Source organism: Phalacrocorax aristotelis, chromosome 8 (assembly GCF_949628215.1).
Source record: "Phalacrocorax aristotelis chromosome 8, bGulAri2.1, whole genome shotgun sequence".
Lineage (NCBI taxonomy): Eukaryota > Metazoa > Chordata > Aves > Suliformes > Phalacrocoracidae > Phalacrocorax > Phalacrocorax aristotelis.
Window position 1 is genome coordinate 15,387,708 of NC_134283.1, and position 26,257 is coordinate 15,413,964.

General features: G+C 40.0%; 1 protein-coding gene across 2 annotated transcripts in view; it reads right to left on the bottom strand.

The window, feature by feature from the left end:
• The window catches only part of ITFG1 (integrin alpha FG-GAP repeat containing 1), a 102,045-nt gene that overhangs the window by 61,918 nt on the left and 13,870 nt on the right, over positions 1-26,257 (bottom strand). For both annotated transcript variants that reach the window (XM_075101535.1, XM_075101536.1), the window contains 2 exons: positions 3,717-3,778; positions 1,241-1,325 (listed from right to left, as the gene is read on the bottom strand). In XM_075101535.1, coding sequence (XP_074957636.1) covers positions 1,241-1,325; positions 3,717-3,778 — 147 coding nt within the window. The remainder of the gene's footprint in view (positions 1-1,240; positions 1,326-3,716; positions 3,779-26,257) is intronic.

The window sequence follows — 26,257 nt, forward strand, 5'->3', positions numbered from 1 at the left end:
GCCATTGTTTAAAGAAACCAAACCAACCCTCCCCAAAACAGATTTCTACTTAGTACCTATTAAGACACAATATTCAGAACATTATCTTGCAAAATGGTTACAAAAAACCCAACACATTTAAACTTTATTTACCTATTTCATTAACTATGGCTCAGTAAAGCCATCCATAGTTGCTAGATAAGGATCTAACGATAATTAACTATCCAGCAGAGGTGTCTTCTCATTAACATGTCAATAAACACCTTTGCTAGAACTTTTAAGAAAACGTCAAAGTGGCAGCAGAGGGCAAGAGAATCTGACTCTGAGTCTAATAGAGTCTGACTTTTAATATTAAAAAATTGTCATTTTCTTTAAAAGAGATTTTAAACCAAAATGATGCAACAAGGCTACCATTTGACAATGTCTTAAGGACAGGCTCAGTCGCACAATTAATAAGTATGTTGTATAAATATAGTAAATTAGTTCTCAAGGAAGTTTTTACATGCAATAGTGTCAGCAAAAATGGCCTGTAGCACCTCCCCTTGGATTGCAAAATTCTTATTTTAGTCAAAAACCCACTCTTTTCCTGTGCACTACAAAACCAACATTTCCTGTTCCCTGTAATGACACACACATTGATAAGCCACAATTGACTTAAAAAGTCCATTCTAATAGAAAAATACAGGCTTTCACTAACCTTGCAAAAATATATTTACATATAAATTTTTTCTTCTGTCCAAAAGCCTTCCAGAATTTGCAGTTACAACCATTAAGATTTTACCATATTTCATTAATCTTTATTCAAGTCATTTTATTTCTGTTACATTTTGGATTTATTAGTTTGTAGAAGTGAAGAATTTATGAACATTTACGCAAACAATACATTCGGAAGAAGGTTAGGGGGAAAACCCTAAAATCATGACAAACAAAATACATGTCTGATAAAAGTATGTTTGGTGTTGTACCACACCTCAAAGCAACAGTCTTTAAGCGTGGCATGCAAAAGTAGATACATGTGATGCAGAATGAACTGGGATAGCCAAAGTTGAATTTAGTTGAAGTTATTAATAATTATTCCCAGATATTTCAAGATCTACAGTCAAATAGATATAACACCTTAAAGAAAAAAGTAAATGGAACAAAACAAACCCAGAACAACTTATAGCGCTAAACATCTTTATTTGTTCTTTGATTTAGAGTAGCTAACCAAAATATGAAAAAGAATGAAACTCTTCAGATAGTTTGGAAGAATAAAACTCACCAAAATCCGCAAACACGGACTGTCCAACAACTTTCACACCACTAGGCATTTCCTTACTTTCTCCAGTTGTAGAGAAGTTCCCATCCTATTGAACAGGACAAAGACGATGGAAAAAAAAGATTGCAGACTAAGTGATAAAATTTTACTTTTGAACCGAAGAAAATACACATCAATAAAAAAGCACTTAAGTAAATAATAAAGAGGCATCTCAATGATGGAAAAAATGCACTCTGAAAATTGGGACTGAGTTTCTGCATTTCTAATCTCTCATGGAATCTTATAGAAATCCAGTAATAGTAATATTCAGATACAATTGTACATATATTTTGCTGTGTACGAGGAAGAGATCAGGTTATTTCAGCAACACAATCTAAATCATAATCAAGTGATTATGAATACTAATGTGCATTTATGCATATTGATGTGATTTTACAGATACATGCAATATATAAAACCACACCTGCATACCTGTTAAAAATAACTTCTGATTTCCCTTCTAATTAGGAAATAACTTGATTTTACATTAGGTCTGGCTTAGGTCTTGCTTTAATAGCCTATTATTAAAACTAGGCCTGCAGAAAACAATATTCCAGTATTTCATCAGAAACACAAAAGAGAAGCACTGGATCCTTGTTTATCATAGAACTGGATCACAACTGAAGCAAAACCATTTAAAACATTAAGTTTTCATAGCCAAGTAAGGTGACCTAAGGCCTTCTTTTCTAGTTGTTGCAATCAGCTCATATAAAGTGCTACACACACAAGCATGCGTGAAGCCACTGAGACAAATGAGAAATTATTATGTATAGTTACCCATATTGCTTAGTCATATTCAGTTTGTAGATTTCACTGCTGTCGAAAACACAGCTCTGGGGACAGTTAGTACATGGATGTTTGACTATATCTTTACTTTGACATATAATTTATGACTCAGATGAAAAAAAAACATTGATGCAAATTGTTTCATGCAGAAGAGAAGAGTAGGCCCTGTGCTCAGTTGGCCAGAAAAGCATATATCATATTGGAAAAATATTTAAAAAGCATTTTATGGTGCATCATTGAAGGTAATTACTTTGCCTAGGTTTGTAGAGCAATTTAACAGCTTTTAATGGATGAATTAAGGTATTTTAAGATTGATATATATGTACGTATATATCAATATGTATGACATTTTACTGGGTTGATTGATTGCAAAGAATAGAATTCATTCCTCCTAAAGATAAGCAACTCTATGCATACAAAATATATAATGTAGTATAATATTTAGAATCCATGGGTTTGGAAAATCCAAAATTTGTAAGAAAATTAAAACAAAACAAATAACCACCTACAGGAAACAGGCCAAATGCCTTGTATAGTCACTAACACTCAATCTCTCAAAGAATTAAATTTGTCAAAATCAAAAACTGTTCATTTTTAAGTCTATATAAAAGCTAGAAATATAGAAGTCATGACCGGCTGCTTTAAGAAAAAAACGGTGTCTAGTAGAGCTTTAATTACTTTTGCATAAAAATTAGTATTCCGAGAATATCTGGCAGCTATTAATTTTTTTAAAAAAACTTTTTCAGTTCAGCAGCTGTTGAAGACGGCCATGTTGTTACAGACAAGACTACATTCTCCATTCTACGGTGACTCACTGTAACATCACCCATCATATCACATGTATCCATCATATGATGGATAAATTTTTAGGTACATAAAGCCTCAAAAACACATTCCTTAGCTGATAAGAAACACATTAAGCACATCCTATTATAACAAAAAGTAGACTTTTAACATACATATGCTAAGATTCTTAACTATCGTCCTTTTGGATAACAGATTTAGTATAAAGGATACCCTTAGTTTCAAATCAACTTACTTCATTAATTTTTACTGACAATGAGGTTCTTCACTGACCCTGATCAGGTTAGGCAATACAAAAGCAGCATCTTGGTAGGTAAATAATTAAAAATAATCCATCGACCTATTTCTCCCCAACCTTGAATTGCATTTGTGATATTTGGTTAATATAGGACTCAGGATTTTCTCAGCTGTAACTTGCATACATATTGTAACAGTTAGAAGTGAGATTCTGAACTGCTGTCCCACAAAATCTTACCCAAGACCTGAAGTCATAGTTCAAAGAAAGCATACTTAAAGAAATCACACCTTTGAGACAGCAAGAATAAAAACATCTGATCAGCCCTTTCTTCATAAATCACCATGCAGAATGTCAGTAACGTCAGCTGATGACACACCAGGAGTCCTGCTAAGATGTATGAAGGCAGTCTGATTGATTTGTTAAAATAATCTGCAGAGGACTTATGCTGCGTAAATACCTCCAGTGATATTCTGCAGTCTAAATGCAACAGTGTAGTTAGTGTGTCAACATTGGTTCCACTCATTCCTGAAACAAGGAATATGAGGTGACTTTTTTTTTTTTTTTTAAACTTGTCTGTGCCTTAACAGAATGATTTTTGGGGTTTTCTCTTACCGTATTTATCCATGTCTCAAACTGAACGCTTTGTGAATTTGGTGATGTAGTAAGGAACAAATCTGCACCAAAAAAAAGTAAGAGGAATAAAATATTTAACATTAGACTACAGACACAAATATTTGGTCAAATATATATAACTAATTTGAAAATACATTACCTATATTTTATAAGTTATACATATATTTTACTCCAGTGATGTTTAGATGAATATATATTAAGCAAGAAATATTAAAAAACAAAACCCAAGAACTATTTTCATCCCTCACACTCTTCTGTATAAATAAATAAATACACCTTTTGCACTCAACTTCTGCATTTGTAGAGTTTACACATAGATTAAGTTAGCCTCACATGACCTAGTAAGTCCTGAATGTTATATATGCACACTAAAGAACTTTTCTTAATAGTAAAGACAAAAACAGACCTCAAAGCTAGAAAAAAGCATACCTGGTTACATTTTTAGTAAATCAAAATAAAAAATAAAAATCTATTACCCATCCTCTTATTTTGGATATTATTGAGTTAAGCAACAGATATACCAATGACAGGAGGATAAAAGGAGATGGAGAAATATTTCAGGCTTCTTTTACACTGAAATTCTCTTAAACATCAAAACACTGCAAACGAGTGCTTCAGAGGATTTATCTGACAATGCCTACTTAAAGAGGAGGTTATTCATTGCCATTTAGGAAAGCACCCAAATTAGGAAAATGGGAAGAAAAAGGCGGAGGGGTATGGAAAAAAAATAATTATTAAGTCCAGTGTTAAGGAGTCCAGATTTTAAGAAAACTACTCTCTTAGATCTAAGCATTTGTTGTCTTTTTCATTATCCTCCTTCCCCCCACACTTTAAAATACCACTATTTGAGTTAGAACACAATGGTTACTTTGTAGGAAAAAAAAAAGTGATTCAAAATAAAAAAAAGAAAAAGGAAAATATTAATGCTTTTACCCCGAGGTGAGTCACTGAATAAGCAGGTAGACTGCTGTACAGGGAATTTCAAATAGCACAATAAGGAGTATTGTCTTCCGGGGGCAGGGGCGGAACCCCAATCCCCAACAAACCATTAACCCCCACACCAAACAAACAAAAAAACCCCAAACAAAAAAACCACTTACACACAAAAACATCAACAAAGATTTTGCTTACAGATTTTCCCCTGCCCCCCAGCTTGAAAGGTTGTACCATTTAATTTTATTCCCCTGAAAACCTGAAATGGCAATTTCCATTAGAGCCTACAAATGAAAAGCATGATAGTGTGCTTCATGGGAATGAATTACATTGATACTTAAGTACTTCTTGGAGGCAAGAGACAGAAATAATGGAAACAATCTGAAGATATCACACATGTAACTTAGAAAACATATATAAAGTTTCAAATTTTAACTTTGCATGTAGAAGGAAGTTTGTGCAATATTGCTGATTACTAATACATTCACATGGGGGAAAAAAAAAAAGAAAGAGAAACACAGAACAACAGAAGCCTTAACTCAGTTTCCTGCAGGCCAAAATGCCAGTAAATCTTTGAAAAGAGTTTTTGAGGTTCAAATAAGTATTTCAAGTAGGATTGTAATATATCCAAACTGTAATTTGTACTGCATTTGTGTGTTGCATACAGACTATGCCACAATAGGCTCTTTAAGTGTTATAATTAAATACACAGCAAATTACTAACATTTGATTAACAAATGTAACAGGTTGCCTAACCTTCAGCAGACATTTTGTTGGCACTATACTGTTTTCCTACCACGTCTCTAACTCAATTTCACACACTGCAGAACTGACCTCTCACCTTTAATTACTAAGTCAATCCTCTCTCTGCCCAGTTCTCTATACAAGAAGAGATCTTGGGAAGCACTGACTCAGCATTCACACTGGTAATGCTATGTTTATACATGTTTTGTAACTCTATCCCAGAATTAGACAAAATGGCATAGATGCCAATACATGCCATAATTCACCCAGTATTATTATGCTAGAAAATCAGCTCTGAACAGTTGGTTATTACCAGGTTAAATACATGCATCAAGTTTTTATGCAACACAGTTATGCTTCTAGGGTGGAAAGAACAAACACAAAAGGCAGATAGGAATTATGCTGGAGGTATTACAAAGTCCTTCGCTCTAAATCGTTTATTTAGGGTTAAAACAAAGTTCATTAAAAATAAAACCAGCCAAAATAAAGCAGCACTATTTCTTGACTAATTTAACCTGCAATGGAATTTAATTTAACAATTATTAATTTTAAAACCTATACGAATGCAGCACACTATAACAACTTCTCAGTAAAAAAACCTAAATAATAAAAATAATCTTTTCTTCAATGGGAAAATTCAGTACCCTTTATAGATATCCTTACAACAGAGCTTTCTGAATAGACAAATGAATGTCCTTAATGGGAAGTCATGTAAGTTCTACTATGAATTGAACTATCTATAAGTAGGACGAGATTTTGTTTTCATTTGAGTTTTAACAAGTAAATGTATTAGTTACAGATCCTCAGAAAGCATAATGGCCATGTTTGACTCAAAAAGCATTCCGTATTGTTCATCCCACACACAGCTGCAACAGGCCACAGAAAGTCAGGCACTCAACATGACTGGGCAAGAACAATAGCCAAGTAAACTGCACAATATACTAACCCTAGTTTTGAGACACAGCCATTATGAACTCACTCAAATATTAGTGAATTACTTGTAACAGGGTATGAATGATTAACATAAATTACACATATACACCTATTTTGTAAATGCATGTAACAAATGTAATGTTTTTTTCTTATGCATTGAAGAAAGTATTTTTTTCCATTCTTAGAATCATAGAATCGTTAAGGTTGGAAAAGACCCTTAAGATCATCGAGTCCAACCGCTAACCTATCACTGCAAAGTCCACCACTAAACCATACCCTCACGCACCACGTCCACCCTGCTTTTAAATACCTCCAGAAATGGAGACTCCACCACTTCCCTGGGCAGCCTGTTCCAGTGTTTGACAACCCTTTCGGTGAAGAAGTTTTTTCTAATGTCTTAGTCTGAAGCATATTGTATTAGTTGTTTTTCCCTCCTCACTTAATCTGATTTCATTATAAATGTATAGAAATATTCAGAAATATGCCTTCACAGGATACTGAAATAATATAGGAAGGCAAGGAACAACAGGCATATAAAATCCCAGATGTCAGGACCAAATCAAAAGTAGCTTCAAAATGAACATTAAACTCTGTGAGAGGGGGAAAAAAAAAAAAAAAAAGAGAACCATGGTGGCTGGGATGTCACACAAGTTAATAAAAATCAAAAAATACATTCAGCTATCTGCAGTGTAGGAGGAATAAATCAGGATACTAAATGCAAGTCAAACTACAAAGAGCTAATAGAAAGATGATAATTTAAACCATCTAAAATGTTTACTATGTTAAAAATGTGGACGTGCTTGCAGATTTAAACTCTTTGTTCAGCCACTGTGCAAGCCAGGTATTCTAATGTGAATACTTGTTCCACATTTTGAGAGTAGGAAGACAGAGCTATGTTTTCAGAGAAGGCAATCTACCATACATTTCTTTGGTTTGCAAGAGACCAGTGCTGAATATGGCCCTCTACAGTAGCTCAAAGGTGATTAAACTCAGCAACATGCCTGTTTTGCACTGAACTCCCTCCCACCCCTAAAACAGCTTCCCTTGAAAGTTAGTAAATTACTTTTGCCCTTTGTTCCTCTTAATGTATTCCTCCACCTCTCCTTTTTCCTAACTTGAGGCAAACAAAATTATATACTGTGAATGGAACCAACACACCAAAGCAGTTCCAAGGCTGCTGTAATATTACACTGCACTGGTAAAATGCAAAGGCAAGCAAAGACAGCAGATAATCTTCCAGAAATAGTACAGAGGAGCTAGTGCCACACTGTTCCTAAGTTAAAGCAACAAGCTGCAATTCCCCATAGGACAACTTAATACAGGTGCAGCAACACCACCTCTAATTCTAGAGCCTGCAGAACCAATTCAGCTGGTGTGTTACTGCCAATTGTTCTTTTTATTCTTAAGCCTTCTGAAAAGCTGCACATCTCAAATGCTCACACATGTTTTTGTGATTAAACCCTCTGGCACTGATATCAAATCAAACAATATTTACAAGTAATTTTCCATTTTGATCAAGAATGACAGAGATTCCAAAGCAAGCAAAAGAAAAACATTTATTTGCAGCAGCAGTGTAAAAATGCAATGTAATTTAGACACTCCAAATAACTCTTTACAAATCTGTATAGCTCAGAATTACAAATGTTTTCTCCAAATTTGTAGGAAAGAAACCTGTAAGAAAAAAACAAGCCCTGCCTAGTACAGTGTTTTAGACCAGATGATTTCCAAAGTTACTTCCAACCTAACTTACTCTATGATTCTATCTGGCTCTATTATGTAGTTTTTGTCCCTAGGAGCCAAATGCATATGAGAGAGGGAACAATTAAGAATCTGCACAATTTATAAATATATTTTTCTATACAGCCATAGAAAAACTCCTTGCAAGCATCTCCTTCCTAAAGGAACAGTGACCATAGCAGACATCTCTCACCACTATTGCTATACCTTTCCATGTCTATTATTACCAAATTCTTTAATATAGAAGAGCTGCAGGGGAAGAGACGAAGCCAAGAAATGCATTTAAGATCTGTATGTTCAGTACTTGGATTACACAACAATGACAACACACAGAGTTAATTTCTACACTTTTTGTATTTTAATACACTAATCATATTGAAAATGGCAACATTTTTGTTATGCTTCTGGCTATATCAAGAAAACTCAACCCCTCTTTCCTACAAGGAAAGCCTATCATATTAGATATGCTCAGGAAAAGTCACTTGCCTAAAGATATGCTGCCAAATTGCCTTTGGAAGACAGTTCTGGCTGCAATTACAGCTGTAAAAAACAAAATCATTTGCACACAGATCTCAATTTTTAAAAGCATGGATAAAGTATTGAGGGCCGTATCATAAGGCCCTGTTCAAATGCTGATGAACCTAACAACAGCACAATGCGAGATATTGACAACCTGAGCCTATAAAATGAGGTAATCTGGAGCTCAATAATCTTTATTATTTATAGAATGCAAAGGTGATACTCTGGATACATTTACAAGACAATAGGTAAATAAAGGAATACTTAAAACAATAGGTAAGGATGTACCTTTAACAAGCATAGGCCAATTGTAGATTCTGGAGATATAAAATGGGAATAGGCAATGGGAGAAGGAAAAGATCAGCCGGGCCACTTTCCTACTGCCACTGCCAGAGAAATAATACTGGCTTAGCTGGATGGACCACTAGACTAACCCTGCAGGGCATTTAATACATTTTTAATTTGTGACATGATGTACTAACACCTCCAGCCTAAGTGAATGGCTAGAAATAAAAAAGCAATACCATCTGAGAGGAAATGTTTCTCTTAAACAAACGCAAAGTGAAGTGTGTTCACATGTTTTCCTATTTTTCATTTAACAGACAGCAATTAACATAAAAAAAACATAAACAATAGGAATATCCATAAACAAAATAAAACAGCCTGAGAAGAAGATAAAGAATCAAGGAGAGATCCACAAGAATGAAAACCAACCTAAATATACACCATACAATTAACACAGAAGATATCAGACACATGCTGCAACACAAAACCACACTGTATTAGCATTTTACTCACAACTTTACTTTCCCTAAAAAGCGAGTTGGTGAGCAAATTTGTCTATTCTTTCACTTAATTGGCTTAGAAATAAGATGTTGCCATTGAGGCTCTACTACACCTTATTAACAATACTGAAAAGCATTGAATTCAGCATTCATTCTTACAAAAAAGGAAATGGAGATTATTAGAATTTATGTTTCAGCTTGAAAAAGAGAAGATATTCAAGCACTGGATTGCAAGCTCTAGTAACCTAAAAGTCATTACAGAGGAACCACAGGAGTTCCATCCATCTCTATTTGATGGGATCAGCTAATTTTGACATTGTATATTTGACATATGGCCCAGTGAAGACTGAAAGATGTCCTCAGAAAGCTATGTAAAACTTGTACAGCTAGACTGCGTTGAGTTTAGTGCCTTTAGGTCTACCTTGTATCAATGTCAAAGTCATCCCAGGCACATCTACCATCACCAAAATAATAGTTTGAACACAGTGCACTCCTATCTTGAGCTAGATCCATTTCTGATCATTTTTATGTAATATTTCTAATGGACTATTACATAACTACTAATGTATATGGTGGGCCATCTCAGGCACCAAAAACATGGCATTCTGACCACAGGGGCTCAGAAACCAGACACTTACAGTAAAGATACCCAATAGATTATTGCTTGTTGAGCCCAACATGTAATTGCAACAGGTTATTAGTCATGAAAAAGGAATTCCATAGAAAAGATGGATTAAAATGCAGGTCAGCATTCAAACACCTTGAACATTAAAGTATTTCTATTCTTCCCACAATCCCTAGCATCTCACACCATATATCTTACAGTTTTTGCTGCACATGGAGAAATAACCATATAGGCAATTTCCAATCAAACAAGTCTACACCCAACAGCAGGTCCACCTCCTATCCTTATACCACAGTATTCTTCACACAGACAATCCTAGACTCCTCTCAACTCAGTCTTACACAACTACACATCATTTATTCCACACCCTATTAGGCTGGTCCTCCTCTAGTAACTTCAAGCCCATCTGTTAACATCCTCTTCTTGCAGAAATTCATCCAGTGTTTGCTCCTCATGATCTCTGTCTAAATTCCCTACCTTCACCCTAGATTTCTTTCCCACATACCAACTTGTATTCCCACTTCCTGTGCATCATCTCTGCCTCTTGTCCCCCACTCTCAGTTAAGCATCCGAACACTGGCAATAGTCCTGTGCCACAAGGGAAGGGAAGGCTTTGATAATCCCTGCCAATGGTATGTTCACTACTGATGGCTGTTTTAGAAAGGCAATAATAGCAATTAAGGAAAACAAAAATAAAAAAACCTACCAACTGATACTTCTAAAATCTGTTTCAAACTGGCTAAATTTGGATGGATCTTTTAATTAAAACAGCATAAGCAAAGAGACCATGCCATGTTTCAGGAAGGATGTTTCAAAAGCAAGTGCTAGGCACTAAGAAAAAAGTTGCCCTAAGTTATCAAATACCAAACCAGCTCCACCACAACTTCAGTTTGTGAAAGTGGCTAAGCAAGTATAACTGAAGGTTAGAAAGAGCTCAACGCGGAAGTAGGTAGAGAGCTTAGAAGACTTCAGCCTAACTGGAAAACTGCAGATAATCTTATTAAGTAGAGCAGATAGTATTACAAACCCTACTTCCAAACATTGCTTTCTCTTATTAGGACTACTATGAAATTGCAGTAAAACCTAGCGATATAGAATCTGTTCCACATTCACTTCTGATTATCCTTGTTATTTCCCTTCACTTCTGAGTGTTCTAAAAGAAGGTACTATTTATAGATGAGGCATTCATTTCACTAATGACTGATTTGACCTTTCTGTTTAATGTCAGAGGGCTTTATTTCAGGATTAAAACCTTCAGCATCTACGGTTGTCTTCAGAAGCCACCAGGGCACGAGTAACATTCTTAAGTTACAGCTTATTTCACATTTACTTCAGAAGTTCAAGTTAATAAAGGGAAAAAAAAGTCCCTATTATTAACACTATCAAAATGCAAAAGGTACTACCCAGTTAGAACATAGACATGTACACTCCAAACATGCATAAATTTTTTTCACTTATGTGGAAGAACAGACGTACCTGTGCATATTCTTCAGCTAGAAGTTACTTGTGGATATGAACATGCCTGCTTGTATGTACTGGTATATGGCAATAATGTGCTGAACTAAAAATCTCTGCTTTGCAGTGTGTTGCCAGAATGGGTAAGGTGATAACTGTACTGAAATCATTAAATGCCATAACACCTAAGGACAAGTAAAACATAACTTTCCTCTATTTACATTACAAAGTTTCCTGTTTACATTACAGATTGACCCAGCAGTAGGAAAAAAAATATTTAAGAACAAAATCAAAATCATTACTTAAAATTTTTAGCTGTACTTATACAACTTTAGTTGTACAGTACTTTTAATATGCACAAACTTAATTTTATATAAAAAAGTTAGTTATAGTCAGTTTTATTTCTTTACCATATGGCAACGGAAAACCATACCTGACAAGTTTTGTGCTTCTAGTTCATGAGTTTTTCATTCAGGTAGAGAAACCCGCTGTCATTTAATGTGCAGATTTGTTTGTCAAGTTGGCATTTGTACTGTACTGGAGAAAATAGAATACGTCTACTACCTAGCTATAGCAGTTTAGCTTTTACAGTAGAGATACAAGTACCAACGCTAATGAGTCTGCAATTCACTTGTCATGAATTTTTGGTGCTAGTTACATCAAACAGTAAGTTAAGGAAACACTCCTTCCAGTAACTTCCTCCTCTGAAAAATTTAAACAAAACAAAAGGCCTTCATATGTTCCAAACAAGCTAGTTTGTGTTTGCAAACTTTTAAGAAATGTGATTATAGTAGAAGAGGTTGTGAATTTATTCTGCTTTTCAAGCAGGTCTTTCAAAATTTAGTAAGTGTTTGCTGAAATTATTTCACAAAGCAGATGATAAACAATTATAAACATAATTAAGCATTAAAATCCCTTTCATTATTAAAAATCACTATAGAAAAAAACCCATATGTATTAAAAGCATCACTTAAATGGAAAAACTTTTAAATTAGATTTATGCCAAATAGATATACTCCTAAATAATCAGAGCAGGTGGGACTATTCCTCTGCTCTCTAGCACTTCAAACATGAGTTTTCAGACAGAATAATCTGTTTATTTTCAGAATAAAGGCAACAATATTGTTTCAAGCAACAGAAGATGATCACTCAGTGTTAAGAGTGTTTTCAAAACCCATTTGCACATTCATGCTTTCTCAACAAAATGCTGTTTGGGGCAGAACCAATTTACTTCTCACTTACATTGTTATTCATTCCCATAAAATATCATATTAATACCCCCCAGTGTATCTAAGTGTATCTAATTGTATCAGTACATAATAAAAAATTTCAAAAGGAATAGCTTTTGAGCCACTTCATAATGGCAATTTTAAATTAAAACAGATACGCAGACAGCACAGGTCATAGGTTCTTTTAGAAAGATTAGGGAAACCTTAAGGTAAAATAGCTATTTCTTTTCTCTAAAGATCTCCACTCATTCTTTAATTCTCTTCATGAGGTAAGCTATGAGTAAGAGAAGTGGCATTGGCAGAAGGAGACCAATCCCAGCAGCAGAAAGACATGCAGCTAATCTGAGCAGCTCTGCTTTCATCTTACGAGCAGAAACTTCCTCTGGTATTGAACACTGCAGGAACAAGTGGAGGAATAGAGGTAACAGGAGATCATGTCACAGACAGCATTTTTAATTAGAGATAACAAAACTCTAAATAGTAAAAATAAAAGTAATAAAAACCACACAAAACTTTACAGACATACATTGAGGTGCTCCAAAATATATCCTGTGTGTCTTATGTGATACATTTTTTGCCTCTGTTATTTGCTGTAGACTCTCAGGTAAGCTGTTACCAGAGCTTAAAACAGTTAAGAAATTAAAAAGCGTACCCATTCAAAGTACAATCCTGTTCAGTGACATGGCATTACTGAACCTTTGTTTTGAGAAAAAACATAAGGGAGGGGGCAAAACCAGAGAGAACAATTTGACTTCAAATATATACACACACCCCCACAGATTTAAAATGCCACTCAAGGTATGTTTTAGAGGGCCAGATAATTGGTTTGCAAATATAATGTGCCTGGATGTTTCAATAGAGAATAATTACAGATCTATTGCATAAAATCAGCTTTGATGATAATATTATATGCAGAGAGGCTACAAGCTTCCATCAAGAGGAAATTCACCAAAAATATAATCAGAGTCTGACATCAAGCATTACAGTGTCTTCAGACCCAGGTTTAAATGATTTCAACAGAAAAATCACCTATGATTTGAATGATTTGTTTTCAAGAAGAAAGCTATCTACATTTACGTGTTTAAACTAAGAAGCGGGAATTGAAAAGAAAACACATTATAAATGTTCTGGTACATTAGGTTTCTAGAGTCCCAAAGCAAAACAACATAAGAAAATTAACCATCAGAAATCAGTAAAGAGACTAGCAATTAGTGTATAGCAAGCTGTTTCTAATGATTTTTCCACTTCAGTCTTTCCAAAATTAAATTTATGATTTTTCCTTTATTTTATAGAAACGGTTCCAGAAATATCTGCGATTATACGCACCATGTGCTAGTGTTCAACATGAGGCAGGTTGTAAAAGCAGTATTTACAAAATTTGGAATCACATAACCAAATCGGGCACAAGTTATTTAATACATTAGCTATTTTTCATAGCATTCAAGGATGCATTGACAGATGTACACTATGAAGTTACAGTATGATTCATAGTCCAAGGCAGTTTGTCTCATACCTTTGAGCTTTTTAAAAATATTTGCAGGGCCATAGCCTGATTTATTTGGCAGAAGACTTGTAACTTTGAGTGCATACAAATTTATTGTTTATTAATAATCCCTTTTTTTCCAAGTACTTAAATATTACAATTTTGGCTTAGAAAGACATCATTGGCCCTAAATGAACATCTGAGATCTTAGGATGTTTTAAGTATAAACACTGAAGTTAACTGTCATGTGGTTTTAGCTGGGATAGAGTTAATTTTCTTCACTCTAGCTGGTATAGTGCTGTGCTTTGAAATTAGCATGGAAAAAAAACCTGTTGAGATAACACACAGATGTTTAGGCTGTTGCTGGGTAGCGCTTATACTAGTCAAGGACATGCCTACCTTCCCATGCTCTGCTGGGTGCACAAGAAGCCAGGAGGGGAGAGGGCACAGCTAAGAGAGCGGATTCAAACTGACCAAAGGGATATTCCATATCATGTAACGTCATGACCAGTATGTTAACTGGGAGGGGCTGGCCGGGGGAGGAGGGAGCAATCGCGGCTCAGGGACGGGCAGCGTCGGTCAGCGGGTGGTGAGCGGTTGTATCGTTTGTGTTTCCGTGTTTTTTTTCCCTGTTTTCCCTTTCCCTTCCTTTTCCCTTTTATTATATTAACATTATTATCATTATTATCATAATCATTTATCATTATCATTTTATTGTAATCATTAAACTGTGCTTATCTCAACCCACAAGTTCTTTTGCTCGTCCGATTATCTTCCCCATCCCACAGGGGTGGGGGGAGTGAGCGAGCGGCTGAGTGGTGTTCAGTTGCCAGCTGAGGCTGAACCACGACAGTCTATTTTTGGCGCCCAACGTGGGGCACGAAGGGTTTGAGATAATAACAGTTGCTGGTCACAGCATTGATTCATCTGCTCTCAGTATTAGTTTGTCCAGTCTTTACCATGCTGATTGTAAAGTACATGTTAAAAATTGCTGTTGGTTTTGTCAGTTTGCTGTGCTCTGCAGTGATTAAAGATGTTTTGCCTAGGAGGCTTGTTATGAAAACACTGGCCTTGACTGTTATGGGTTATTTAGGTCTTGCATGGAAGCCGTTACTGTACTACAGCTAACACCTCATGGAGGCAATTAGCAATTATACCTCCTCCTCTGAGAGGTTTTTTATGGAGGAAATACAGAATGGCACCGTAGCTACCATCTTATGTAATGTCTCCTCCTTCATTACAACAACTTTTCAGTATCTTGAACATCCTTGTGTAGTTAAGATACATCTGTTGATATTGCTTTGGCAGGTGGTATCAGATCTGTCTAAGGTTAGTAAGCAAGTTAAGAATATAATCCAGAGATCTGTCCCAAGGCTCGATAGCTATGCATGGCAGGGTATGTGGGATAGTATGGGCAAATGCCTAAGACGGTGGGCACCCCCGTGGTGTGGGACTTCACCCCTGAACAAGTGCAGAATCCTGAAAAATTAGTAGAACATTTGGAGGAAGTATGTTGTCACCCTGGCAATTCCAGAGAGATACAAATCACTGCAATGTGCTGGGGCCTGGCTTATGCCTATCGAGCCCTATTTAACACTATTCAGTACCCCCAAGGGAAAGAGAAGGGAGCTACTTCAACCCCCGTGACAAGCACTGCGGCCACTCAAACCCCCACGACAGACACTGCAGCTACTCCAACCCCAGCGACAAGCACTGCGGCCACCCAACCCGCCACGACAGACACTGCAGCTACTCCAACCCCAGTGACAAGCACTGCGGCCACCCAACTCGCCACGACAGATACTGCAGCTACTCCAACCCCAGTGACGAGCACTGCGGCCACTCAAACCCCCATGACGGATACTGCAGCTACTCCAACCCCAGTGACGAGCACTGCGGCCACTCAAACCCCCATGACGGATACTGCAGCTACTCCAACCCCAGTGCCAAGCGTTGCAGCTAAACCAGAGGACCAACCTGTGCCAGTATCAGTCACCCCTATACGCAAGAAGAAATCATGGAAGAGAAGGTCACCTCATTTAGAAAGAGATTACGAGGAACCAGGGCCATCACGAGAAGAGGAGGAGGAAGAGGAAGAATGTGTACAAGAAATGGAAACTACCCGATCTCTATCCTTGAGTGAGTTGCGGGATATACGGAAAGATTTCGGGCGTCATTCAGGTGAGCACGTTATCACCTGGCTGCTCCGATGCTGGGATAATGGGGCCAGTAGTTTGGAATTCGAGGGGAAGGAAGCCAAACTGGGATCCCTCTCTAGGGAAGGGGGCATTGATAAAGCAATTGGAAAAGGAACACAAGCCCTCAGCCTCTGGAGGCGGCTCCCGTCCGTGGTGAGAGAGAGGTATCCCTTCAAAGAAGATACTGTATTTTGCCTAGGAAAATGGATGACCATGGAGAAAGGCATTCAGCATCTCAGGGAATTAGCTGTGCTTGAGGTGGTTTATGGTGACCTGGACGATCAACGGTCCTCCAAAGATCCAGATGAAGCTGAGTGCACATGACCCATGTGGCGGAAGTTTGTACGGAGCGCACCATCCTCGTATGCAAATTCATTGGCAGTCATGTCCTGGAAAGATGATGAGACACCAATGGTGGCTGAGTTGATTGATAAACTCCGGGAATATGAAGCGAATCTCTCTTCCTCGCTCGTCTCTGCTGTTGAGAAACTGTCCCAAGAGGTCCAGCAACTCAAAGAAGATATGTCCTACTCCCCACCAGTACGGACCAGTATCTCAGCCATTAGGAGTAATCGTCCCTTGGCTCGAGAAGGGATACACACGATCGGGCACCCTAGGGTTTTACCTGCGTGATCACGGAGAGGACATGAAGAAGTGGGATGGAAAACCTACCTCAGCCTTAGAGGCAAGGGTACGTGAGCTGCAAGGGAGAACAATTACTCAGGGGAGTTTCTCCAGAAGAGCTGCTGCTCCAGTTTCCCGTAAGCAATTCTCCAGACAGAGGAGCAGAAGTGCTGATGTCCTGACTGATCTTAACAGAGAAACCTGTGATTCATATTTACCGGAAGTGAGTGATGAACACTGTGCTGGTTTTGGCTGAGAAGGGGTTAATTCTCCTCACTGTGGGGGTCGGCTACCTTTCCAGCTTCCCGCGCTCTGCCGCGTGGCGTGGCAGGGGGGGCTGGGAGGGGCAGGGCCATGGTGGGGACGGCTGACCCCGACTGGCCAATGGCAGGTTCATTCCATACCATGTGACACCATGACCAATATATTGAGGGGGGGCAGTGGCAGCGCGGAGGCGGCGCGGCGTCGGGTCGGCGGGCGGCGAGCGGCTGCGGCGCGTGCGGTTTGTTTCGGCGGTTCGTTCCCCCTCTCCCCTCCCTTCCCCCCTCCCCCGGGGCTTTGCGCCTCTCGTTGTTCTCCTTTACATTGCATTTCTACTGTTGTTTCTTTTAATTTTCATTATTAAACTGTTCTTATCCCAACCCACGAGCGTTACCCTTCTGATTCTCTCCCCCATCTACCGGTGGGGAGTGAGCGAGCGACTGTGTGGGGCTGAGCTGCCGCTAAACCACGACAGTCTTTTTGGCGCCCAACGTGGGGCTCAAGGGTTGGAGATAACAACAGCTGCTGGTCACAGCACCATGATGTCCTTTTTGCAGTTGGTGTTAAAAATCGGTGTTGGTTGTTTGAGTCTGCTGTGTTCTGCTGTGATTAGTAATGTTTTGCCTACAAGATTTGTTATACAAACACTCGTTTTCAGCTTTATCTGGTATTTGGGGTTTTTGCTGAAACCGTTACTGTACTTCGGATACCACCTTGCTGAGGCAATTAGCAATTATACCTCCTCCTCTGAGAGATTTTATATGGAGGAAATACAGAATAGTACCTTTGCAACTTTGTTCTATGATGTCTGTGCCTTTGTTACAACAACGTTTTTGTATCTTGAACATCGTTGGGTGGTTAAGGTGCACTTATTGTTAGTTTTTGGGCATGTTGCTTTGGTTTTGACTAAGCAACTTAAGAATATTATCCAGAAATCTGCCCCGAGGCTTGATAGTTACGAGTGGCAGGGCATGTGGGATAGCATGGGCAAATACCTAGGGCAGTGGGCACCCCCAGTGTTTTGGAGTTTCACCCCCGAACAAGTGCAGAATCCTAAAAAACTAGTAGAATATTTGGAGAAAGTATGTTGTTACGCTGGGAACTCCAGAGAGACACAGATAACTGCAACGTGCTGGGGTCTGGCCCATGCATACCGAGCCCTGCTCAACAGTATTCAGTGCCCCCAGGGGGAAGAGAATGTCTCTGGATTGAAATGCAAAGTGACTGGCACTGTAGGCAATCCAGCCCTGACAACAGGCACTGCAGCCACTCAAACCCCCACAACGGGTACCGGAGCTAGCTCAGAAAATAAACCCGTACCAGTATCAGTTGCCCCCGTACACAAGACGAAATATTGGAAGCGGACATCAACTCGTTTAGAACGGGATGATGAAGAACCAGGGCCATCGCGGGGAGAGGAGGGAGAAGTAATAAATGAAATAGAGACCACCCGATCCCTGTCCTTGAGTGAGTTGCAAGATATGCAAAAAGTTTTCAGCTGTCGTTCAGGTGAGCACATTGTGACCTGGCTGCTCCAATGCTGGGATAATGGGGCCAGTAGCCTGGAACTAGAGGGAAAAGAAGCCAAACAATTGGGATCCCTTTCTGGGGAAGGGGGTGTTGACAAAGCAATTGGAAAAAAACCACAAGCCCTCAGCCTCTGGAGGCGACTCCTGTCCAGAGTAAAGGAAAGGTATCCCTTTAAAGAAGATGTTACATATTGCCCAGGAAAATGGACAACTATGGAGAAAGGCATCCAGTATCTCAGGGAATTAGCTGTGTTTGAGGTGATTTATGGTGACCTAGACGATCAACGGTCATCCAAAGATCCAGATGAAGCCGAGTGCACACGACCCATGTGGCAGAACTTTGTACGGAGCGCACCATCTTCGCATGCAAACTCATTGGCAGTGATGTCCTGGAAAGATGACGAGACACCAACGGTGGCAGAGGTGGTAGACAGACTCCGGGATTACGACACAAATATCTCTTCCTCGCATGTCTCTGCTGTGGAGAAACTATCCCAAGAGGTCCAGCAACTCAAAGAAGATCTGTCCTACTCCCCACCTCGACAGAGCAGTGTCTCAGCTGTTAGGAATAAGCGTCCTTTGGCTCAAAGAAGGGGATACACACCACGGGCCACCCTATGGTTCTACCTGCGTGACCATTGAGAGGACATGATGAGGTGGGATGGCAAGCCTACTTCGACCCTACAGGCACGAGTACATGAACTGCAAGGAAGAACAGTCACTCAGGGAGGCTCTTCCAGCAAAGCTGCTGCTCCAGTTTCCAGCGAGCAAGTCCCCAGAAAGAGGAGTAGAAGCGCAGATTTTATTTCTAAGTCTAATAGAGGGACTCCTGATTCACATTCACAGGAAGTGAGTTGTGACTGCCATGATCAGGACTAGAGGGGCCCTGCCTCCAGCCAGGTGGAGGAAAGGGATAACCGGGCTTACTGGACTGTGTGGATCCGATGGCCTGGCACGTCCGACCCACAGGAATATAGAGCTTTAGTGGACACCGGCGCACAGTGCACCTTAATGCCATCAAACTATATAGGGGCAGAACCCATTAGCATTGCTGGAGTGACAGGGGGATCTCAAGAGCTAACTGTATTGGAGGACGAAGTGAGCCTAACTGGCAATGAGTGGCAGAAGCACCCCATCGTGACTGGCCCAGAGGCTCCGTGCATCCTTGGCAGAGACTACCTCAGGAGAGGGTATTTCAAGGACCCAAAAGGTTACAAGTGGGCTTTTGGTGTAGCTGCCTTGGAGACGGAGGAGACTGAACAGCTGTCTACCTTGCCCGGTCTCTCAAAGGACCCTTCTGTGGTGGGGTTGCTGAAGGTCAAAGAACAACAGGTGCCAATCGCCACCACAACAGTGCACCGGCGGCAATGTCGCACCAACCGAGACTCTCTGATGCCCATCCATGACCTCATTCACCAACTGAGGAGCCAAGGAGTCATCAGTAAGACCCACTCACCCTTTAACAGTCCCATATGGCCAGTGTGGAAGTCTAATGGAGAGTGGAGACTAACAGTAGACTATTGTGGCCTGAATGAAGTCACTCCACCGTTGAGTGCTGCTGTGCCAGACATACTAGAACTTCAATACGAACTGGAGTCAAAGGCGGCCAAGTGGTATGCCACAATTGATATCGCTAATGCATTCTTCTCAATCCCTCTGGCAGCAGAGTGCAGGCCACAGTTTGCTTTCACATGGAGGGGTGTCCAGTACACCTGGAATCAACTGCCCCAGGGGTGGAAACACAGTCCTACCATTTGCCATGGACTGATTCAGACTGTACTGGAACAGGGAGAAGCTCCAGAACACCTTCAATACATTGATGACATCATTGTGTGGGGCAACACAGCGGAAGAAGTTTTTGAGAAAGGTGAGAAAATAGTCCAAATCCTTTTGAAAGCTGGTTTTGCCATAAAACAGAGTAAGGTGAAGGGACCTGCACGAGAAATCCAGTTCTTAGGAATCAAATGGCAAGATGGTCATCATCAGATCACCGTGGATGTGATCAACAAGATAGCAGCCATGTCTCCACCAACCAGCAAAAAGGAAACACAAGCTTTCTTGGGCGTTGTGGGTTTTTGGAGAATGCATATTCCAAATTACAATCTGATCGTGAGCCCTCTCTATCAAGTGACCCGGAAAAAGAATTATTTCAAATGGGGCCCTGAGCAATGACAAGCCTTTGAACAGATTAAACGAGAAATAGTTCATGTGGTAGGCCTTGGGCCAGTCCGGGCAGGACAAGATGTAAAAAATGTGCTCTACACTGCAGCCGGGGAGAATGGCCCTACCTGGAGCCTCTGGCAGAAAGCACATGGGGAGACCCGGGGTCGACCCCTAGGGTTTTGGAGTTGGGGATACAGAGGGTCCAAAGCCCGCTATACTCCAACTGAAAAAGATATATTGGCAGCATATGAAGGGGTCCGAGCTGCTTCAGAAGTGGTTGGTACTGAGGCACAGTTGCTCCTGGCACCCCGACTGCCAGTGCTGGGCTGGATGTTCAAAGGAAACATCCCCTCTACACACCATGCAACTGATGCTACGTGGAGTAAATGGGTTGCACTGATCACCCAGCGGGCTCGAGTAGGAAACCCCAGTCGCCCAGGAATCTTGGAAGTGATTATGGACTGGCCAGAAGGCAAAGATTTTGGATTATCACCAGAGGAGGAGGTGACACGTGCTGAAGAAGCCCCACTCTATAACAAACTGTCAGAAGATGAGAAGCAATATGCCCTGTTCACTGATGGGTCCTGTCGCCTTGTGGGAAAGCACCGGAGATGGAAGGCTGCTGTATGGAGTCCTACATGACAAGTTGCAGAAACTGCTGAAGGAGAAGGTGAATCGAGCCAGTTTGCAGAGGTAAAGGCCATCCAGCTGGCCTTAGACATCGCTGAATGGGAAAAGTGGCCAGTGCTCTATCTCTATACTGATGCATGGATGGTGGCGAATGCCCTGTGGGGCTAGCTACAGCAGTGGAAGCAGAGCAACTGGCAGCGCAGAGGCAAACCTGTCTGGGCTGCCACATTGTGGCAAGATATTGCTGCCCGGGTAGAGAACCTGGTTGTAAAGGTACGGCATGTGGATGCTCATGTCCCCAAGAGTCGGGCCACTGAAGAACATCAAAACAACCAGCAGGTAGATCAGGCTGCCAAGATTGAAGTGGCTGAGGTGGATCTGGACTGGCAGCATAAGGGTGAACTATTTCTAGCTCGGTGGGCCCATGACACCTCAGGCCATCAAGGGAGAGATGCAACATACAGGTGGGCTTGTGATCGAGGGGTGGACTTGACCATGGATATTATTGTGCAGGTTATCCACGAATGTGAAACGTGCGCTGCAATCAAGCAAGCGAAGCGGGTAAAGCCTCTGTGGTATGGGGGACGATGGCTGAAGCATAAATATGGGGAAGCCTGGCAAATTGACTATATCACACTCCCACAGACCTGCCAAGGCAAGCGCCATGTGCTTACAATGGTAGAAACAACGACTGGCTGGCTGGAAACATATCCTGTCCCCCACGCCACTGCCCGGAACACTATCCTGGGTCTCAAAAAACAAGTCCTGTGGCGACATGGCACCCCAGAGAGAATTGAGTCAGACAACGGGACTCATTTCCGAAATAGCCTCATAGACACCTGGGCCAAAGAGCACGGCATTTTGAGTGTGTGTATCACATCCCCTATCACGCACCAGCCTCTGGGAAAATCGAGAGATACAATGGACTGTTAAAAACTACACTGAGAGCAATGGGAGGGTGGAACATTTAAACACTGGGATACACATTTAGCAAAAGCCACGTGGTTAGTCAACACGAGGAGATCTGCCAGGCGAGCTGGCCCTGCCCAGTCAGAAATCCTACATACTGTGGAAGGGGATAGAGTCCCTGTAGTGCACACAAAAAGTATGCTGGGCAAAACAGTCTGGGTTCTTCCTGCCTCAGGCAAAGGCAAACCCATTCGTGGGATTGCTTTTGCTCGAGGACCTGGGTGCACTTGGTGGGTGATGCGGGAGGATGGAGGAGCCCGGTGTGTACCTCAGGGGGATTTAATTTTGGGTGAAAACAGCCAATGAACTGAATAATATGCTGTTAATTGCTATATGATGTTGTATGTCATCACTACTATGGTTGCTATATGCCATATCAATGGAATGTTATCATGGTGGGAATCTCCCAATTAATAATAATAGCAAATGAACTTTCAATGGAACCGAGCAAAGTGCAGCAGTGAGAGAACAAGAACTACCAGTGCAGCAGTGATGGAACAAGGACTGACATGCAACAATCTGACCCCACACACACTGCCTCTCTGAAGGACTCTTACAAGAGATGAAACCCAAAGTCATGGACTAAATGAACTCAATGGATATTTCACAGGTATTTTACAGGGGTGGTCCATAGAATAGGGGAATGATAAATGGAAAACCTCTGTGTGTGTGTGTGTATATATATATCTATATATATACACTGTTAAAGATGAGAAGATGGATAGGGATTATTGAATTTGTACTGAATAGTATGGGACCTGAGCATGATGTAAATGATATGGAATAAGGGGTAGATACTGTCATGGTTTTAGCTGGGATAGAGTTAATTTTCTTCACTCTAGCTGGTATAGTGCTGTGCTTTGAAATTAGCATGGAAAAAAAACCTGTTGAGATAACACACAGATGTTTAGGCTGTTGCTGGGTAGCGCTTATACTAGTCAAGGACATGCCTACCTTCCCATGCTCTGCTGGGTGCACAAGAAGCCAGGAGGGGAGAGGGCACAGCTAAGAGAGCGGATTCAAACTGACCAAAGGGATATTCCATATCATGTAACGTCATGACCAGTATGTTAACTGGGAGGGGCTGGCCGGGGGAGGAGGGAGCAATCGCGGCTCAGGGACGGGCAGCGTCGGTCAGCGGGTGGTGAGCGGTTGTATCGTTTGTGTTTCCGTGTTTTTTTTCCCTGTTTTCCCTTTCCCTTCCTTTTCCCTTTTATTATATTAACATTATTATCATTATTATCATAATCATTTATCATTATCATTTTATTGTAATCATTAAACTGTGCTTATCTCAACCCACAAGTTCTTTTGCTCGTCCGATTCTCTTCCCCATCCCACAGGGGTGGGGGGAGTGAGCGAGCGGCTGCGTGGTGTTCAGTTGCCAGCTGAGGCTGAACCACGACATTAACTAAGCAGAAAAAAAACTACATGTAGCAAAATAATTGCTACCCTAAAAATTTCAACTTTAGATAAAGCACTCTCAATACCCCTATGAGAGTGTATGTTAAGATAGTCTAATCCGTGTTCACCTAGTGACCCATGGTAAATTTAAACTGCAGCTTGGTCAAAAAGTATTTATTTGAAAATGCTGACTGTGATACAAATCAACAATGGCAAAAATAAAATATGTTTGTCTATTGTCTAGCTTCAAATAGATTATTTGTATCGGTACCCATCTCTGACTCATTTCTGGGTTGTCTTTATCAAGCCTTTCACCTATCTTGGCCTCAGTTTCCAGCTGTAATGCTTTTTCTCCATGGTTTGCTTCATTCATTTCTGTTGTAAAGTCTTCAGTATAGTGACTACATTGTGAATAGTGTTTACTCAGTTAAACAGTATTCTCTCCACCTCTTCGCTAACACATCTGGAACGCATTTCTGAGAAAGACCAAATTCCTTTTTACTTTGAATTGAGTGGACTGATGCAATGAGAAGTTACATTTTACCTCCTTCACTATAAGTCAAGAGAGTTAAATCCTGTATAAAGACTTCTTTTCTTAAGTCATGTGATGTAAATTTTTCAGTTTGAGGGTATGATGATTTTAAGACAGGCCTCTTACTTGAGAGGTCTGTTTTGGAAATGTTCACCTGGATGGTCATGCCCTATAAAATACACTTGATGTTAATCTGTTCAGACAAGCCTATTATTATGAGCTTCAAGGTAATTTTCTTAAGCTAGCTGAGAAGAAGTAGTAATGACAAATGTGAGTATGTACTACTAGACACCCAGTAGCCTTATTCTACCAAGGGTCACCACATTTTCTCCTCATCTTTCAGTCTGTCCCAGTGCATGTACAAACAGTGACTCTGATGGTAAGTAGGTTGACTATACGGTTTCCAGACATCCCTTCCAATCTCAGCCATTCTGTGAAATAGATACTCCTCCCTGGAGCAACACACGCTTAATACACATGCAGAAGACACTTGAAACATTTATATTTACTTTATCCGTAGAGCACATGTAGACCCTTTGGTAAAAGCTTTATACTGCAAATTTTTTCATGGATTACATGAAACTCAAAATTACTTTCTGAACTAAAAATTACAAGACGCTGAGATTCCTACACAAGACTGCTGTTTTTAAAAACAGCACCATCATTACTATCTGAAACAGCCTAGTTTATATCTTACCAAGAAAGATTAGTATTATCTTTGTTTAGTATTATCTTTGTTCTCGTTAGTGGATCTTTGGATTATAAAATCCTTACACAGTTAGCCTTTCATGAAGCCGTGTTAGGGATTAAATACATCTTTATGAACATATTCTCATATAATGATATCATAACAATTCAACTTCATTTCACCCAGAGCAGAAGTGTGCCAATTAAAAGCTCTGTTTTGAGGGCTTATTATTAGCAGGTTGAAAACGGGTTAGGCAATAAACTAGCAAAAAGATTCTCAGCCCAGAGAGGATTTTCTTTTTTTTTTTTTTTTATGTCAATCACACTTTAAACCTCCTAAGCTGTTTATAATGATAGAGTTGCCATTATCAGCCCAGCTAAAAGTCACAGAATTGGCTACATCTGTTACAAAGATCCCCAAAACATTGCAGAATATTAGAAAAAGGTCTTTAAAAAGCTCCCAAAACAACAAGTAAAGATGGCGTATTCTGGAGGTTTGATTTTTATTGGTTTGTTTTTTATCTGTAAAACAAAATCAGTGCATCCAATTTAGATACAGTTATATCTCCATATTCATGAATAGTGGCATTGCCTGCAAGTAAGTACTCTGAATTTTTCACTCAAAAAGTACCACAGCAGCATCAAATATCACGATTATTAAGTCTTTTGGACAATGGGATTTCAGCATGCAGATTATTCCCCTACATACTCATCAATGCCTTCCTCTTAATTAAAATGATTCTAATGTGTTCCAGGACCTATTCTTAATGAGGTTTGGTTCCAACTCAGGAATGGTAGCACGGGTAAACAGAGACACAAGAATCCTCTCCTCTTCACTAGCTCTAGCTGAACTAATGGATAAGTAATAGACTCTACTGACTTCATTGAGAAATAACACAATATGCATTGCATTCCTCTTCGCTGGTGTGGCAAGGCTGTGCTGCCCCAGCTATGCTACGAAGGAACAGAGCTGCACAAACAGGAGAAGCATTTAGCTGCCTTTTGCAAAGTCTATCCAGATTGCACAGAGAAGACACAGGACTAGTTGTGGGCGTACTACAATAATATCAGCACCTTATT